An 18,542-nucleotide genomic window follows, 5' to 3' on the forward strand; every position below is an offset into this window, starting at 1 on the left:
TTCATGATCCGAGGAGAGCCTAGAAGATGGGACCTAGCGTGACCTGGGACAGTCAGGTCAGGAAATGACACTTAAAGGGAAGGACAAGTAAAGCTGACCAGGCACAGTGATGCGCAGGGAGAAGCTGAGTGCCCACCAGGTAGAAGGAGGAGCCCTGCCTCAGATACACCTGTGCTTAACAGCAGCGGCGTGTGTCATCCACGAAGGCGCTTCCACCAAATGTGCCCTGACTGGTGAAAGAAAAGAGACCACAGAAACAAAACAGAGAAAAAGGTAGAACAGGAAGTCCTGGTGCTAAAAATAGCTGGCAGCCCCAAATGTGAGCACCTACAACCTGAGTCACTGGTGAAACACACACACACACGAAGGCAAAAAACAACACAAAAAGTACAAAACATAAAGTGAAAAATATTCCTTTTGCTTGGTTTCCAAGACAGCTGAGACAGGCAGCCACCATTAATCTCAAGGAATACAAGGTCTACTCCCTTAATCGTATTTAAAATAAAAAGTGAGGTGATCCGACATAGTATAATTTATTTCCTACACTTCACACGACTAAATTACAGGGCATAGCAGTGAGTATCTACCTGTCACCTAGTACACCTGACCCGCATGAATGAACACAGGACAGGGATCCAGTCACACAGGCCCCCTGTGGGGAAGGGACTGCACAGGCCTGAGACAACAGGAAGCCTTCCTGGAAATTTTCACTCACAAGCAAGTTAAGGTAAAAGGTAGGAGCTCAGACCATAGAAAGAATCTCCATAGAAAAGAGACTGATTAAGGGCCTGGAACAGACAAAAAGAATATGTTGGCAGAAGTGATCAGAAAATGCGGGACATCGGATTACAAATTACCATTTTAAAAACTATCATTGAATGAGCCCCAGTTATTTTCCAGAGTGTGCTATTATATATTATCTTTAATCCTCACCACCACCTGCGAGCGTGATTTTATTCATCTCATTTGACAACTGAGAACCTGAGGCTTGGAATGGTTCAACGACAGGAACTTACCTGTTTCCACAGGCAGTGCTTTTTCTGTCACATCAAACAGTCTCTCACCCCAGCCTCAGTCTGAATTTCTAATAAACATTGGCAAATCTCGACTGTGGCCACTCACTACTAGTTAACATCATTAAACTTTTCCAATCATATGAACTAGCATCCCTGATAGTGTCAGGTCCTGAATTTCTTTTTTTTTAAAATATATTTTATTGATTTTTTTTTTTTATGGAGAGGGATAGAGAGTTAGAAACATCGATGAGAGAGAAACATCGATCAGCTGCCTCCTGCACACTCCCTACTGGGTATGTGCCTGCAACCAAGGTACATGCCCTTGACCGGAATCGAACCTGGGACCCTTCAGTCAGCAGGCCGACGCTAGCCACTGAGCCAAACCGGTTAGGGCCTGAATTTCTATAAGTCTATAGTAAAGGGGATCAGAGGCAACAGTTTGTAAGGAGGAAACGACTCTTGAAGTTGCCCTTTTACTTAAATTGTGTGTTTACCTTGTTTTAAAAGGGGCCTGCAGAGATTCTGCTTCACCCCTTCTCCAGTCACCCCTTGACAAATGCTCTTGATTCCTGACCTTGAAAGCAATCCTATGAGGAGTACAGATGTGGCAGCCTCCATGCTGTTACTCCCAATGATGATTTTAGGGTGACAGGTTCCACTGACTATCCTACTATTTTATTAGGCCAGCACCTTAACTTAAGGATGAATCTAGCCCCGAGAGCCATATATATTCAAGATCAAAACTGTGAAAAGAATTTTCCTTGGTTTATACTTCTAGACTCCATTCTCATTTCACACTCCACCTCCACAATGGACCTGGCATGGTAAATTCTTTGGAATCTAGACAGAATCTATTAGAATTCTCTCACTAACAAAATCATTGCTGGGAAGACAGCCTAAAAATAGAACTTTCATTATATAGTCAGCAAAAATATCCAGTGGTGTTCTGCTAAGTATTTCAAACACAGTGTCTGTGTCCATCTGTGATATGTTCTGGGCCTTTGCATCTGGAGCTGAGCTATAATGGGGTGTCTTGCCTTTTGAATTTGACAAGTCTAGAACATAAAGCTAACACAGAGAGTGTCCAACATAACCTGGGCTCTTTTTAAATGCCTAGAATATCTGAAAATGAAGATGGACTCTCTCAATAAAATTACTTTTGTTGCTATGAAGGTATTAGTTTCTGCAAAAGACAATATTGAGGTACTGCAAAATCACCTGTAAAATCTTAGGTAACAATGAATTAAATTTGAAGTTGCTCCTGGAGACAAGCTGATATTAGTGGAAATGGATACTCCATTTAACCTTCCAAGAAATAATGCCTAAGATTTACTGGCTGGGAGATTCTCACCAAATACTTGTGTTTAGATCCTATGGTTGGAACAATCAGCTATGTTAGCCCCATCAATTACAGCTCTTAAAATAGCACACAATTTTTAAGCCTTTTAGTTTTACCTAGCAAGCCAATTCCATTATATATGGTACCTCAGTATACAAAAAAATTGGTTATGTACAGGTTAAATCCTCTTCCTCTTGGACATGGTGATATGTATGGTAATTTCTACTTCTTAATAAAGAATGCCTGGGAGACAGTTATACTCTCTTAACAGATATTTATAGAGAATCCACTAAGTATAAGCCATACATTAGATATTATGAGCCATGTTCTTGACATCCCCTATTCTCATTATTTTTATATAAATGCTTTGAACAAAACATTATATATAGAGTCTCTTTAGCAAATATAAATTGTACCAATCAATTTGACTTTAAGATTTCCTTCTCATAATAGGGATCTTGGATATTACTGTTTTTCTAAACTATACTTTTGCCTCATTAGCTGTGAAGTTCTGGCGCTAAAACCTTTTGCCTAGTACTAAAATGGCACAAATAAGGACACTGGGAACAGACAACGGCCCAAGTCTTACAGGACAAAAGAGGAAAAGAAACAAGGAAGCGTGTGATAATAATTCTAGAGTGGCATTCACACTTCTTGACACAACACTCCTCTTTGAAAAGAAAAAGACTCATGATTTACAAAGAGGACATTTCAGTTGCTAGATCATCACCTATCCAATAGGAACATAAATGGTAAATGGTAGATTATATTTCATTTGGAAACCTTAACTGGCAGAAATTCTACCTTTGCAGCGGACACGCCAAAATAAGAGAAGCCACTGCAGGCTCCATAAATACACATTTTAACAAAAAGGGAGGGGTGGGGGAGAAGGAGAACAGTTTCTCAGGAGTACTGTGTCCTGATTTCAAGGAGAAATTTTATTCCTTTACAATCCAACCTGCAGTTAGCTAGCAAAAGAGACAGAAAGCATTAACTTAGATATTAATAGTAAACTGATAACACCTTGTAAACATACACCTTCATTTTTCCTACAAAGAAAATGATAAATAGAAAAGATAGATACAGAGGCAGTAAAGCATCAAACAGACTGTCAAATTACAGCGGGAAGGTTAGGGAGAGGTGGGGGAAATAAGAGATCAACTGAAGGACTTGTATGCATGCATATAAGAATAACCAACAGATGCAATACATTGGGGGGTGAGGGCATGTATGGGAGTGGGGTGGGGGGGTGCAATGGTAAGATATGTACACATATAATACTTTAATAAAAATATGTAAAAAAATGATAAATAGTATGATGGAAAACAGAGAACACAGTAGAATCTCTGGTATACTGTAAGATAAGTTCAGTGTGGCAGAGAGTAATATGATTAATGTATCAGACACATCCAAACATAGTACTGTCTCCTTCAGAGTAGCTACCTTGGAAGGACAAATCTAATATTGTCAACATTTCTTATAGTTTCTATGTGAGAAAGACCTTCAGAGTCTGTGAAAATTACATTTGAATGTTAAATTTACCTATAGTCAATAACGTTCCCTGCACTCTACCAGGTACTTAGAAAGAGGAGTAGTCCTGGCCTGTAAGAAACTCAGTCTAGAGAAGGGGACAAATGTGTGCATAGACAATTTCATTACACTCTCAGCCCTTCCCTGATTTCATTTATATTCTCGCATTCTTTGTACATACTTGTCCTCCTCCACTAGGCAGTTAAACATTCTGAGATCAGAAACCATGCCAATTATCTCTGCATCACTGCCACATGCCCCGGCAGTCATCTGCACAGAGTGAGCATTTAACAAATGTGGGTTAGGGAAAAAAATGCCTTATTACTTAATCATCACACTGTACTCAGCAAAATTCACCGTAAGACAGGTTTGTCTCAAAAAGTATCCAAGGGAGGTAGGCACTGCAGTATCTAGTCTCTCCTAAGCCGGTCCGAAGGTCAGCATTTCTCGGAGACTTGGGTTCTGAGGCATAAGAGCCACAGCATAAGCCCAACTCACTCTCAACTATGCTCTATCTGTCATAGTCAGTAATAGCAAGGCACATAAAACACTTACATTTCTATTGATTACATGGGAGAGAAGTCTCTCATTCAAGAATCGATCCAGTCTACCAGCTCACCAAACTCCTGTCTCACCCCATCAGGTCATTTTAAAGCCATTAATTATGGAAGTCCAGATGGTCATCGGCATGTTTGTTCCTACCAACAGGAGAGTACCTAGACCCAGGCAATCCTGGACAGAGCATTTAGCTTACTGAATTTAGAGAGCAGGCGTCGTTATTCCTAGTAATGACAGAACAAACATACTAAGCATAAAAACCCGGTTTGGACATGGTTGGCTGATTATAGACCAGGGAGTGGGCAGAAAACAAAGTTTCTGAAGGGTTAGTCGCGCATGAAAGATAGCCTGTGTATCATTTTGCTGTGATGCTTTGGAAATAACAATTAAGAAAATAGAAGTATATTAAAAGTTGTAAAAGATGGTATAGGCAACTACCTGGTGACTGGTAAGAACACTCTTCAGAGCAGGCAATAACATTTAAGTGGAAAAGAAACAAGGAAAATGTCTCTTTAAAGAAGGGAAAGAAATTGTCTCTAAATCCAGGTTACTGTGATCCCTTGCAGGGAAGAGACTACCTGCTCCGTGACGCCCTTAAGCACCTTCCCCTCAGGTCTCTACTGTATGTGACACCAGGAAACAATTAAGGATGGACATAACAGAGTATGCAAATTCAGAGGGTCACAGCTCGACAGATGAGAGCTATGTTGTCTAATAGTCACATGTGACTATTTAAGTTGAAATCAACTAAAATTAATTACAATTTAAAAATCACTTTTTTTTCAGTTGTAGCTTTATTTCAAGTGTTCCTAGCCACAAGTGGCTAGTGGTTTTCATTCTGAGCAGTACCTACACAGAATATCTCCATTACTGTCCTACGGATGGACAGAGCTGGACTTGAAAGTGAACACTGCTATTGCCAAAAGGCCAAATGATTTGCTACTCACACTGTAAAGTATTGTTTTTTCATCAAGAACACACTCTGGCTCAACTGTCTAATTCCTGTGCAAATAAAAGAATCAGTTAAGTCACCTCCCATTCATAATAGTATCATTAGATTCCTGAGGTCATTTGGTCCTTGGATAGAAGCTATGTCTGACAGTAAAGCAAACATCAACTATGGTACTAAGATTTCTACTGATTAAAACTTTCCTGTATATATGTTTTTTTAAATGAAGAAAAAAATATACTCTTGGATTTAAAGTAGACAGTTCCAATTACATTTAATAAAAGCAAACTAAGATTCTGTCAAGAGCCAGGAAAAAGAAAGCCAGTAGTCTTCGGACAATGCATTCGATTTAAACACTCATTCTATCATTGCTTAAATACTTACTTGCTGCCATGTACCACACAGAGGAAAATTAGGTATCTCTGTGTGTGACAGAACAATTTGAATGCGAGCTAAAGTTTAATCAGCACATAGAAACAACAAAGCATATGTATTAACTTAAGAGAACAGCTTATATATTTTTAGGGAAGGGGACGGCAAGGATACTGGAAAACTTAAAATGCAAGACTTAGAGCCCTTCTTCAAAAATGCATGATGTTGCCATCTCTGATATTTACAGCCTTGGTGGTGCATAGCCTGGATGGGTCTGAGACGAAGCCAGAGATGATGCAGTACCCAAGCCTTGAGAAGCAGGCAAGCTGCTGCTGCATTTCATCATTATGGAAACAAACAAACAAACAAAAAATAGCACAAGATGCAGGCCTCTCCTTTCTGTTCAGGAGCAAAGTTATCATCAGAAAAGTGATAAAACCTCATGGTCCCCTCCCTGTTCCCTGGTTTTGCCCCCTACAGTAGCACTCTGTTTGTTTTCCTTCTCTTCACGCTCTTGGCATTTCAGACTAGAAAAGGAAATAACATCTTGACCTTCTGCCCATGGAAAGGCTGCAGTCCTAGGTCACTTGATCTAACTCATCCCTTTCAAGGGAAAACTCACCTCATTTAACAAAAATCACCTGATGTACCCAAGGAAGGTGGGGAGAGGTTCATTTCAAACTTGATAACTCTTATCTCCTCCTCCTGATGAGGACAGAGTCATTGGTAGCTGTTTAAGTGATCATGTGCAAATTAAAGCTCTCTGGGCCAGGAAAGTAGCTCCTGTCAAAAAGGCAGCTGCTCTGAAACCTACCAAATCTGCTAAAATCTCTTCCCCCTTTCAAGCGTACCCAGCCCTCGAGTGTGTAAATAACACCATCAAATTGGGCTAGGTCTAGGAGGTCACAAGCACTCACTCCACACAGCATGCACCACAAACACAGTTTGTAAAATGTGCTATAGGCAGCGTGGGAAATGAGCTGGCTCCGACCAAAGAGTAGAGCTAATGCATACCTTTCGGTCTTCTGGAATTTCCATTCTTTTGCTGTTCATCTTCCTCATTAATGGTGAACAAACCAAGAGGAATTGGCCTTGCATTGGTCTTCTTCAGTCTCTCTTGTCGGAGAGCTGTAGCTGATCCAGGCATACCGCTGCTACTTGTTTTTTAATTATTATTGTATTAAAAATATATGCTTATGTAATTGCAGCTCCCAGGAAGCTGCTAGTTTCTAAGCTGCCCGTTCATTTGAGCACTTGTAATAGATCCCCTATGGGTAAACAGTGTGCAGACAGCTGACAGATACGACCAGCCAGTTGGCAACTGAGGCCCTGCAGTTCCCCCTCACCTAGCAGCAACCCCCCTCTAAAAGCCCCCTCCCACTGACTCTCCACAGGCACATGTGCTAGCTCTGGCTCTCTCTTACACACACACACACACACACACACACACACACACACACACACACCTTCCAGAAAAGCCCTATTAAAGGCACGCAGGTTCAGATGCCTCCGTCCACTGCCTAACCTGTTCACTCAGATCCCAGGTTCTCCTTCCTGCGGCAGCACCTTTGCCCAATCTTCTTCCTGACACCGCACGAGAAAATATTCAGCACACAGCACGGAGGGGAAAATAGGATCCACTGACATTAACAGTTGCCCTGACAACCCTGACATATCCTAATCAAGGAGGGCTGGGAGCGGCTCCCTGTCCTCGGAGAGAAGCGAAGCCGCAGCCTCCAGGATGCGGGTCCTGGGAACTCACCAGCAGAGGGTTACAGAGTGAGGCGAGGCAGCCAGTCTGCAGGGCAGCTCCCTCTTCCCCTTAGCAGCAGCCGCGGCAGGCTGGGAGGAGGAATGCAGTTTTGCTTGCACAATCAGCAGCAGAGTGAAAAGAGCTCAAGGCAGGAAGGCCTTTTCTTCTTCCGGGGGCCAGATTTTTCTCTGGTAACAATGTTTGCCAGTTCCTGGATGAAGGAAGGCACGCTGGTACCCCCACAGCTCACTTCACACTCGGTAACACATCCCAACTTTCCGGACATTCTTACAACCCCAGTGTCTGTATAAACACAGGCCTGGCCACACCTGAGACCCTCTAGTGAAGGCAGGAAGGAGGAGAACCGTACCTATTCTCAAATCACAATTTAGAATACCCTTTCTACACGGCAAATAGATACAAATGAGACTACAGTCCTCCAAAGGGACAAACAACTGCCTGGATTCTATCCAGCAAACTGTCGTCCCCCCCTGGCCCCCCCACGGCTTCGGGAAAGGCACTACCAGCAGTGCAGGGCCATTCACAACACTTGACCCAATTCCAGTCCCATTTTGGACTGTTTTCTCCAAAGCACACAATCATGTGATTATTGTTTTCTTCTGAAATAAAAGCTTTCTCATTTTAAAACTCTTCGGTTCTAGGCTGCCTAAAAGTTATGCTGTGTATGAAAAAGATTAAATTTACAATAAATGATGCCAACTGCCAAATTCAGAAATTAACTTTTTTCTTTTTTTTGCCTTTTAATAAAATTCAAGTCTGCTTAGAAAGTCCAAATCCTCTCGCCCTACACCACTCTCATACTTTTTCTCAATAATTAAACCTCCAGATCCAGAAGGGGACCTCAGGACTCTAGGGCAAGTAAAATATCCTCTCTAAATCCTTTGTGAACAATTCACTTTCCTGTGTCCCTTGGTTTTCTCTGTGATACCGGGGTGATATCATTTACCTTATTGGATTAAGAGCAAGGATTAAATTAGTAGTATTAGCAGTAAGAAGTACTTAATAAATATCACCTGCTTTTATGATATTTTATAATACATTTGTTATAAACTAGTCCATTTTTGGTGCAATTATTTTCAAGGTGTTTCCAGTTCAGCTATTAACTCCTTCTAGGAATACCTCTATTTTTTATGTACTCATATTGCCAACCCCAGTGCTGCAAATGTACTAAATGGTTAGCAAATCCATGCTTGGAAAAAATTAATTCTTTCCCTCCAAAGGCTGGGCATTGAATTAAGTTAACACGTGTTTAACTCTGTGGCTTGGAGAAATGCAGGACATTTCAGACATGGAGTTTATTTAAAATCACGTTAATGCATGAGATAGAGATTTGCAATAAATGGAGTTTTAGAGCTGAATGGGTATGAGAAAGCTCCTGAATCAGTGTCATTTTACAGGTGAGAAAACCGAGGTCCATGGAGCAAAATTTCTTTCCCAGATCAATGTTAGCTGGCAGGAGGTTTGCAATGAAAATGTAGGTCTCCGTCTTCTTAGTCCAGGGCTTCTCCTTAGCACAAACATTTGGCCTACATAGTTTAGATTCCTAGATCCGATGGCAAGATGTGGAGAGGGAAGGAGAGGGAGGACCTATGCCTCAGTGTTCCAGATCTTGTTGTTTGAGAAATGAAAAGTGGCTACAAATTGGTCAAATAATTCCATAATTCTCTGTTTGATAAACTCATCCTTTTTTCTGAATTAAACATGATTTTTTAAAAGTTACTATTTTTCTTTAATCAGGTGATCAAATAAACATAGGCCAATATTATTTTCATATCCACTTTGGTTTCTTTCTTCTGATTCCAGAGAATCAGGTGAAGATTTACACTAGCAAGACACACACAACACACACACACACACATACACACACACACGTACATACTGCCTTTTAGCAGATGGGCCTGGGTTTAACCTTGACTCAAAAGTAGCCACCATTGCCCAGCCGGTGTGGCTCAGTGTTTGAGTGTTGACCTATGAACCACGAGGTCACAGTTCGATTCCTGGTGTGGGACTGCAGGAGGCAGCCGATCCATGATTCTCTCTCATCATTGATGCTTCTATCTCTTTCTCCCTCTCCCTTCCTCTCTGAAATCATTAAAAATATATTTTTAAAAAAGTAGCCACCATCATACAACCCATGAAGTAGTGTGGAGTCAAATAAAGGAATGTAATAATAGCCCATCATCTGGGAATGAAGGTGTTCAACTTCATGTCAGATGCTGTGCTAGGTGCATTGGATATCTCATCTTTGTCAGTTACAGTGGCCCTGCAGATCAGGAAACTGAGGCTTACAGAGGTTAAAGCCACAGTGAAGTCCTTGAGTCAGGGTTAAACCCAGGCCCATCTTCTCTGAAGCCGAGGTGCTTTCATCCTGCAGCCTTGTAAATTCCGACTCCAGCGCCGACTGGCAGAGTCCCAGTCACAGCTGTGACCAGTCACTGGGAAGCAAACAGTCCAAGATCAAATAACCATAATAAAGGAAGGATTTTCCCCTAACCCATGAAGTACACATTTTTCACCTCATTTAACACACATAAATACATTTGAGAGTAGTTTCATAAATACTCAAACCCAGTCTTTAAAGGATATAGGAGTTAACTCTTAGTTAATTTCAGAAGCACTGTGGGTTTGACCCGGCGGGGGCATGGGGCTATAGTCCTCTCCCTTTTATACTCTGACCCAAAACAAAAGCAAATATGGAAAGGGGGACGGTAAGTCTTAAATTTAAATGCCCCCACAAGTAAAAGATATACTACTCTAAATTCGTTCACTCTTCCCCAACACTAATACGCATTTTCAGTTTGATGTGGTACAACCGGCCTTGCGTGTCACCTGCAGATACAGAACCTTAATTCAGTTCCCATAGGAACTGGTGTCTGCAGACTCCCAAGAGTCAACTGGGTTTTGCAACTGTTTTGTTTACATTGTTAAAATAAGAAATGATGTATTAATGGAGACTGTACAAACTTGAGAGAAATGAGACACTGCCTAGAAGAAGGGTAGATCTTACAACTAGATTGGCTTCATACAGAGAAAAAAATGTTTGCCGTATCATCATAAAATGTACTCACAATCACAGGTGAAATGGGACTACTTTTCACCACGATGAATGAAACAGGCCGGCAGGCCTTGAACAACTGCTGTTCCCACCTCACCCCACCCCCAGCCCCAGCCCCACTCCCTTGTACACAATGATTGGTGTCTGTCCATCCACCCTGGCTGCCTGATACCTCTGGCCCAGCTCCAACCCCTGAGGTGGGTGAATATGGAGCAGAGTCAAACTCGCTGATGTGCAGGGGACATCAGCTCATGACTGGGGCCTGGCTGTCACAAAGTTATATAAATGACTAAATGCATGTGGGCACATGCATGCGTGCACACACACACACACACACACACACACACACACCTTCAGGCTTCTGCTCACATTTATGCTTCCTAAGCCCTTATGTTCTGACGATAAAATTGGAAAACAGCATAGCCCATGAGTGAAGCCAAAAATATCCTCTTGCAAAGAGAAATCTGCTTAACCAGTGAGAAGCATACCCAGGTTTTCCCTTCTAAACGCCTAGTGAGCTGTACAGAAACATAACTAAAATGGGAAAGAGCCTGGTTCGTACTAATGAGGACCATAGTTGAAAACAAATTATTACTGCTGCATCCAATGGCCAGGCACTGGTAAATTAAATTTCTAGATACATGTAAGTTAATGACTTGTCAGAAGAGCCCAGAAATGCCAAAATGTATTTGCGCGTTTCTACATTAGAGGAGTTGATTAATAAGTCTTCAAAACTACTGGACTTCAGAAATCCTTTAAATATTTAATGCATCTCTCTAAGCTGCAATTTACTTCTAGCAGGAGTTTTTTAAACCCACATTTTAAAGCAACTTAAAAACACACACCCTGTTACGGTTTGAAAATGACAAAGCCAGTGCAGGTTAACGTGGAACCAAACAACCCCTGGGGAACAAAAAGGGTCCCCGCTGGGTGTCTGTCGTCCCCATACTTGAAGTTAAAGGGTTTCCTAGAACGGTGCTACTTCCCGATGGCTTCTGTGCCATCTGAAAGCATATGCAGAGCTGCCAGCAGGCTGCTGGACAAAGAAATCCTGCCCCAAGAAAGACTGGCCCTTTGAAAGGAAGAGAAAAAGGCAGGTTTGCTTTGATCTTCATTTTACCACCTTGCGCTAACAGGCACATAAGGAAAACAGTAAATACTACTGTGGTAGTGACATGCCATCAATGAAGAGGTGCTAGTCCCTGCCGTGCCTTTTGTTCCATTTCTATAAATCGTTGCTGCATGGTGAACAATGCACTGCGGCAGAATCCACTTTCCCATGTCTGCTCCACCACCAACAAATGTTAATTAACCCCAAGGGTTCATTTATCTCCACGTCAGGTGTGGATACTAAGCTTTCTTTAAAACACTTTCCTAAATGTTAGCTATCACTAGCTAAGTTGCATATATTGTAAAGTGACACATTAAAGTTTAACCCAGGAACAGACGTTAGAATGCCTGTAGGCCCTCCTGTTCATTATTCTCACTGGTAATAGTTTATTCATGTACATTACATGAACTCTTGAACTTGACAAAAGTCAAAATGTGCCCCATAAGTCCTCTCCTAATAGTAATACCCTTGTTAGGTTAGAAACCCAATTCTACAGATTCAAAATGAGGCAAAGAAATCAACTGCTGTGTTCAACAGAATCATCAGGCAGATATCCCAGGACTGTATTTCTAAACGTGATCTAATTCATCATTGGTCTGTAAGCAGTCCCATGCTGTTTTATTTTTGAGCCATCCTATTAGAAAGATTAAAAAAAAAAAACACAAAAAAAAAACACACTAAGAAACGGTGGTTCCTTGTCTGGCTTTAGGAGTCGCAAAATCATGTTAAGGATGCAAAATGAGGTGCTTTGGGGATGACATGAGAAGGGAGGCAGCGGCCAAATTATATAATGTTCTCCCACTAAGCAAAACAAGGGGAGCCACACAGGGGTGTTGATGAATGAAAGTGTGGCCCAAGCAGGCCAGTCTGGAGAGGATGGGCTGCAGGAAGAAGGAGTGAGACTTGAGAAAGAAAAACCAGTTACATAACTACGTTGTCCAGGTGGGGAAAAGGGATCTCAAGTGATAGCCAAGGGACTGGATGGCAAAGACAGGAGTACAAGAATACCTCACGTTTTTTTAACAGGCATCCCCAGGCAGCGTGGGAGGCTTATTTCAGGGGGTGATCATGGATACCAAGTTCCTGCAACAGTTCAGGGGAAAGCTGGAGAAAGGGGCAATGGAAAGGAAAGATGATGAATGTTTTTATTACAGATTTAGATGAGAACAAGGCCGTATGCTTGTAGATTAAACAAAGCTGAGAGATGCCTAGCATCAGGTCCAAAATGATCTCAACAGATCAAAATAATGGGCTATAGCTAAAGAGATTAATTTAGTGATACATACAAATACCTCTTTTATAAAATATTTTTTTATTGATTTCAGAGAGGAGTGGAGAGGGAGAGAGAGGGATAGAAACATCAGTGATGAGAAAGGATCATTGATCGGCTGCCTCCTGCCCGCCCCCTACTGGGGATGGAGCCTGCAACCCAGGTATGTAACCTGACAGTGACCTTCTGGTTCATAGGTCAACACTCAACCACTGAGCCATGCCAGCTGGGCCAAACACCATTTTTTATATTAAAAAGTAAAACTGCACAGGTACAGCATGAAGACCTCCCCAACCTTCATCAGGTACAGGAAGGAGGGTCTTTGGACAGCAAGCTCACTACACTTGGCCAACGGGATGAGGCAGTAAAGATCCTAACAGTATCACGGGCGCTATCAGCAGACGTCCAGGATGCTGAATGAGGGGAACAGCCTTCTGTAGTTCTGGTCCTCTGATCACATGGTCTGAGCTAGATACTTCTAATGGAATGATGAATTAGAACACATCCAGAAGAGAGCAAGCTAGGACTGATCGCAGGATCATTTGAAAGAAGAGACATCTTCCTCTGGAGAAAATAAGACAAGACTCTGAAGGATTGAAATAACCGAATTAAAGGTTAATGTGTGGAAGGATTTCTACTTTTTGTGTAGTTCTGGGACTGATAATTGGAAGTTAGCACATAACAAGCTGTGCTTTCCATCACTGAAGACAGCTGTGCACATACACCCATCTGGGATGAAGTGTTGCGTTCATGCATTGTAAACAGGATTTTTAAATCTCCAGAGTCTCTTCTGATCCTGTGATTCCATGACCTGATGAAAATGGGAACTGAAGCTATATATCCAGTGGAAAACAGTCAGGCGGAGAGGAAAAGCCCAAGAGAGATCAGACAGCCCTCCCTCTTGCCGTCACTGTCCCTCTGCACTTAGACCTCACATGGCTACATTTGAAGGAAGCTCCATTGTATTGTTTTACTCATTCGACTGATGCCCCCCAGAGGTTTCAGACTTAAAGCTAAACAACAACGAAAGCCTCACTGGCTGTTCTGGTTAGAGGGGGCCACTATGATTCCCGCACCTGCGGCTTGCAGGCTTTTCTCACTCTCTCACCTTCCTGCCACTTAAGGAAAACCAACTACATGAAAAACTCTTATTAGGGAGGTAATGAATAAGATACACAGGCTTTCCCTCAATGACACAACTTTGTATGGATGGATCACTACCGCTATGTGACTTGAGAGATGACATCTAAAGGTTTGTGTGAGAAAAGCAATACAGAAGAATGGTAAACCAATTCAGTTTATTAGTTTATGGTCACATTAAGCAGAGTGACAACCAGGAGTCTTTAGGCCAGTAAAGAATTGGACAGGTGAAGAAAAATACGGCTTAGAATGTATGGAGATGTTTCCCCAATCCTATCCTTAGATACTTTGCTGCTCTTCCCAATTCTTCCTACTAAAACTCCCTGAAATTAAAACTGACATCAATAAAGATTTTTTTTTTTCCAATTTAGGAAGGTTTACTATTCTTTGTTTTGACCTTAAAATTAGATTAAATTATTTTAAAATTTTCTCTTAAAAATAACTAGGATGTTTTTGCACAATTTGGGGGGTAAACCTTTGATTTTCTGAGGATCAATATTTCAGTCATGGTTCTCCTACAGTTTTTTTTTTTTGGTTCTGTTTCTCTGGAGAAAAATATAATATATATTATATATATGTAAAGAGATTTATATTAAGAAATAATGGTTATTACCATTGTGGAGGCTGGCAAGCCCAGAATTTGAAGGGAAGGTCAGCAGGCTGAAGACTCTGGTAGGATTTCTATGTTACAGCCTTGAGGCAAAAGACCTCAAGGGACTTTTTCTTTCTGTTTTTTTCTCTGAAGGCTTCAGCTGATTTGATGGAGCCTCAATATTATCAAGGGTAACCGCCTTTACTTAAGGTCAACTGACTATAAATGTTAATCTTATCTGCAAAATACCTTCGCAGCAACATCTAGATTAGTGTTTGACTAAAAAACCAGACACTGTGGCCTCGTCAAGTTGACATCAAATTAACCATCATGGTCAGTGACCCAAGAGAGATTAAGATGCTCTATCTCCACACTAAAATCAACATGCTGCAAATAAAAGCATGCCATTCCAAAATCTAAGGTCATATTCTTCACTAAAAACTATTTTCTCAAATCATTGCCCAATATTGGAATGCTCTGTTAAATAATATTCATAAACTGGGACCAGGGCTTCGCAGAATGGACCCCTTAACTCCCCTCTCTAACGACATCTTACTGAGACTCCAATACAGGTCAGCTTCAAAGCAATACCAAATAATTCCTTTTATCACTATATAAACCAAGCAGTCTGGTTGTCTCAACATTAAATGGTTTAGAAAGTACAGTAATGAGGACTTAAAAAAAACAACAACCTTCCTTGCTGTCATAGAAGAAAACTAAAGTATGTAGACATGTGGATGAGGGTGGAATAAAACATGTTTTTCATAAGAAAATAAAGTGTGTATGAAGGTTTGAGGCACAAAACTTTATATAGTTACTGGTTCATTTGATAACTAAAACCAACGCTGACAAAAAAAAATTATATACAGTTCTCCAAAATAGTTCTGAAATCAACATAGAGGAAAGAAATATCTAATTGAAATGCCAAATTATATAATCATAGTGAGTAAGTTTGAGGCTTGGTCATTTTCATTCTGTTAAAGGTGCACACTGAAAAGGATTAGCATATCCACTATAATTATCATCAACCAACCAGAACACCCAAAGCCTTAAGCTAAATTATACAGATAAGAGACAAATATACTTAGGATTAAATAGCAAGCCCAGAAGCTTTTGAAATTTGCAACTGCTAAGCCAAAAAGATTACTAATGCATCAATAATTGCTTTTAAATAAGATATGAAGCATTAATTTCCAAGAACTAGATATACAATATGTTGATCTTGTTTTAGTCTTGCCTAACCTCAGGCCATTGAGATTTTATATAGAAATAACATCTCAGAAGGATGAACAGGTTAATAAGCACACTTAGGACCACCCAAACCTCATCTCTAAAACCCTTTCGCCTTTCACATCCAAGTTTTAAGCCCCTGCCTTAAAATTCATGTGAATTTTAAACAAGCAATTGAGGAAGAATTATAATCACAAAGGAGTCTTTTCCCAAACGTCCCCAAACACCACAAATGGACCATTTTACCTTTTATCATAATGCTACACTCCCATTGTTAATGGCACTAAAATCTTTGATGTATTAAAAAGGGACTGTTCCAGACACATGCAATATTGCAGTGAAGAAATCAAATTTATGCCTCCCGGTTTGGGTCAGTGGACAGAGCATCAGCCTGTGGACTGGAGGGTCCCAGGTTCAATTCTGGTCAAGGGCACATGCCCAGGTTGCAGGCTCCATCCCCAGTAGGGGCATGCAGGAGGCAGCCAATCAATGATTCTCTCTCATCATTGATGTTTCTATCTCTCTCTCCCTCTCCCTTCCTCTCTGAAATCAATAAAAATATTTTTTAAAAAAATATATCTCTTTAAAAAACCAAAATCATAAAAAATTTCTCCCTCTCTGTCCTAACCGATTTGGCTCTATGGATAGAGCATCGGCCTGCAGACTGAAGGGTCCCAGTTTTGATTCTGTTCAAGGGCATGTACCTTGGTTGCGGGCACATCCCCAGTTGGGTGTATGTAGGAGGCAGCTGATCGATGTTTCTCTCTCATCAATGTTTCTAACTCTCTATCCCTTTCCCTTCCTCTCTGTAAAAAAATCAATAAAATATATTTTAAAAAATTTCTCCCTCTCAATTCTTTATTTTATTTTATTTTATTTTATTTTATTTATTTATTTATTTATTTTTTCTGGAGACAGTACTTCCTGGTTGCTATATCCACATCAGCACACAGGAAGTGACTTGTCCTAAAACAAGCAGCGCCCATGTCCCTATAGAGCCCAGGCTTCATCCAGCTCACTGGAAAAATACCTTCTTCTTGTTCTCGGTTTACCAACAAAAAGAGGGAGGTTTACATAACCAAAAGATGTGTTTTAAATAAACTGCAAATTGTTTTATGAACATGTTTCCCAATAGGTTCATCCATAATAGAAAACAATATGCTTTGTAAAGCAAAAAGTCATTGTACACTTTACAATGGTTGGGAATGCCCAGTTCAGGTGTCTGAACTCCATCCACCTGGTTTATTCTAGTGTTTACGTGTATCAATATATAATAAAACTATCTTATTTTTAAAAATACATTATTTTTATTGAAAAAATGATATAAATGTAAATGTTTCAAGGGTGGCTAAAGGCTTATTTGTGAGCCAGTCACCAGATTCAGAATAGCCTTTTGCTCCTCCTCCTGACATCCTTTGGGCCATTTTTTGTCCATGATTTTATTCAGTGAGTAGCAGGCCAATACCAATGTTGGACCTGATCAGTTTGTAAATAAATGGAATGACACTCTCAAATTTGACTACTTTAGTTACAGCTGGACCACCAATGACTCAATCTGAAATGCCAAACTACAGTTGTTCCCTGTGAGGTTTCACTGGATTATAAGACCATGCGGTTTTCCTATTCAAAAGCAATATGCCCTCCCATAGCTCTCCTACACTAAAAATAGTTCCACTCCCCATTTCTCAATTTATTTCAATGCTTTCTTTCTACTGTAGAGCCATCTCTTCTACTTCTATTTTAGCTCCTGACACTGGGAATTATGCAAAATCACTTTACAAAGCATATAGATATACCTTTCTATATATATAAGAGCATCTTCACAGGGAAGGTAAGAGGTAAAAAGCCACTGTTGCAAAATAAATTTCTGAGTTTATTCTAGTGTCAAGTGTGTTAATATATAATAATACTACCTTGTTCTTAAAAATAAAACTTTATTGAAGAATGATATAATTTTAATATTTTTAAGGACGGCTTAAGGTATATTGATTAATCAATTGCCACAGTGTCTACTATATAAGAAAAATCGGAGGGCATTACTCAGAGCATCTAAATCCACAACCCACCTGGATTTTATATATATAATATATTTTAAGATTTAATGTTATTAAACTTTTAAAAAGATAAAAATCTAAATTAAAAATTGAACTGGACATTATTTTCTTAGGGAGAAAAGTCTCTCACCCATCACACGCCCACACACGATAGGCCTTGTAAATGAGCCCCTGCAATTTGAGAAAGTATCTTCTAAAATTGGTGACTAACAAATAAGATGGCTTACTGATACTTTCTTTTTCATTTATGTGCTTTGAAGAAACCCCAACTGCTTGCTTCTCATGAAAGTCGTGCAGAAGCAAGCTGTATACGCTTCCTCTATTTTCCTTGTAAAGAAACATATTCCATGAAGTGACAGTGAGTGCTTTAAAGTCCAAATAGGTCTGGGACGTCCATCTTTGTGGTTTAAAGGGAATTAAAGTACACCCTAATGATTTAAAGTGTAACAATTCCATAGCAATAATATTTTAGGACACAACTTAAAATTTGGAACTATGGTAGAGTAATACAAAATAAAAAACACGCGAGCACCATAGAAATCCAAGAAAAAT

At 40.4% G+C, this 18,542-nt stretch overlaps 1 protein-coding gene across 14 annotated transcripts in view; it reads right to left on the reverse strand.

The window, feature by feature from the left end:
• Positions 1–18,542, reverse strand: part of MAP7 (microtubule associated protein 7) — a gene marked incomplete at its 3' end in the record, with an annotated part of 149,354 nt that overhangs the window by 127,257 nt on the left and 3,555 nt on the right. For 7 of the 14 annotated variants that reach the window (XM_080665965.1, XM_080665977.1, XM_080665974.1 and 4 more), the window contains exon 1: positions 6,779–8,079. The exons of 5 other annotated variants lie outside the window; for them this stretch is intronic. In XM_080665965.1, coding sequence (XP_080522091.1) covers positions 6,779–6,911 — 133 coding nt within the window. In that variant the 5' untranslated portion in view covers positions 6,912–8,079. Of the gene's footprint in view, positions 1–6,778; positions 8,080–18,542 lie in introns of those variants that run through there. 2 more of the 14 variants (XM_080665970.1, XM_080665969.1) reach the window with 2 other exon arrangements.

This window comes from Plecotus auritus (genome assembly GCF_963455305.1).
Source record: "Plecotus auritus genome assembly, chromosome: 4".
NCBI lineage: Eukaryota > Metazoa > Chordata > Mammalia > Chiroptera > Vespertilionidae > Plecotus > Plecotus auritus.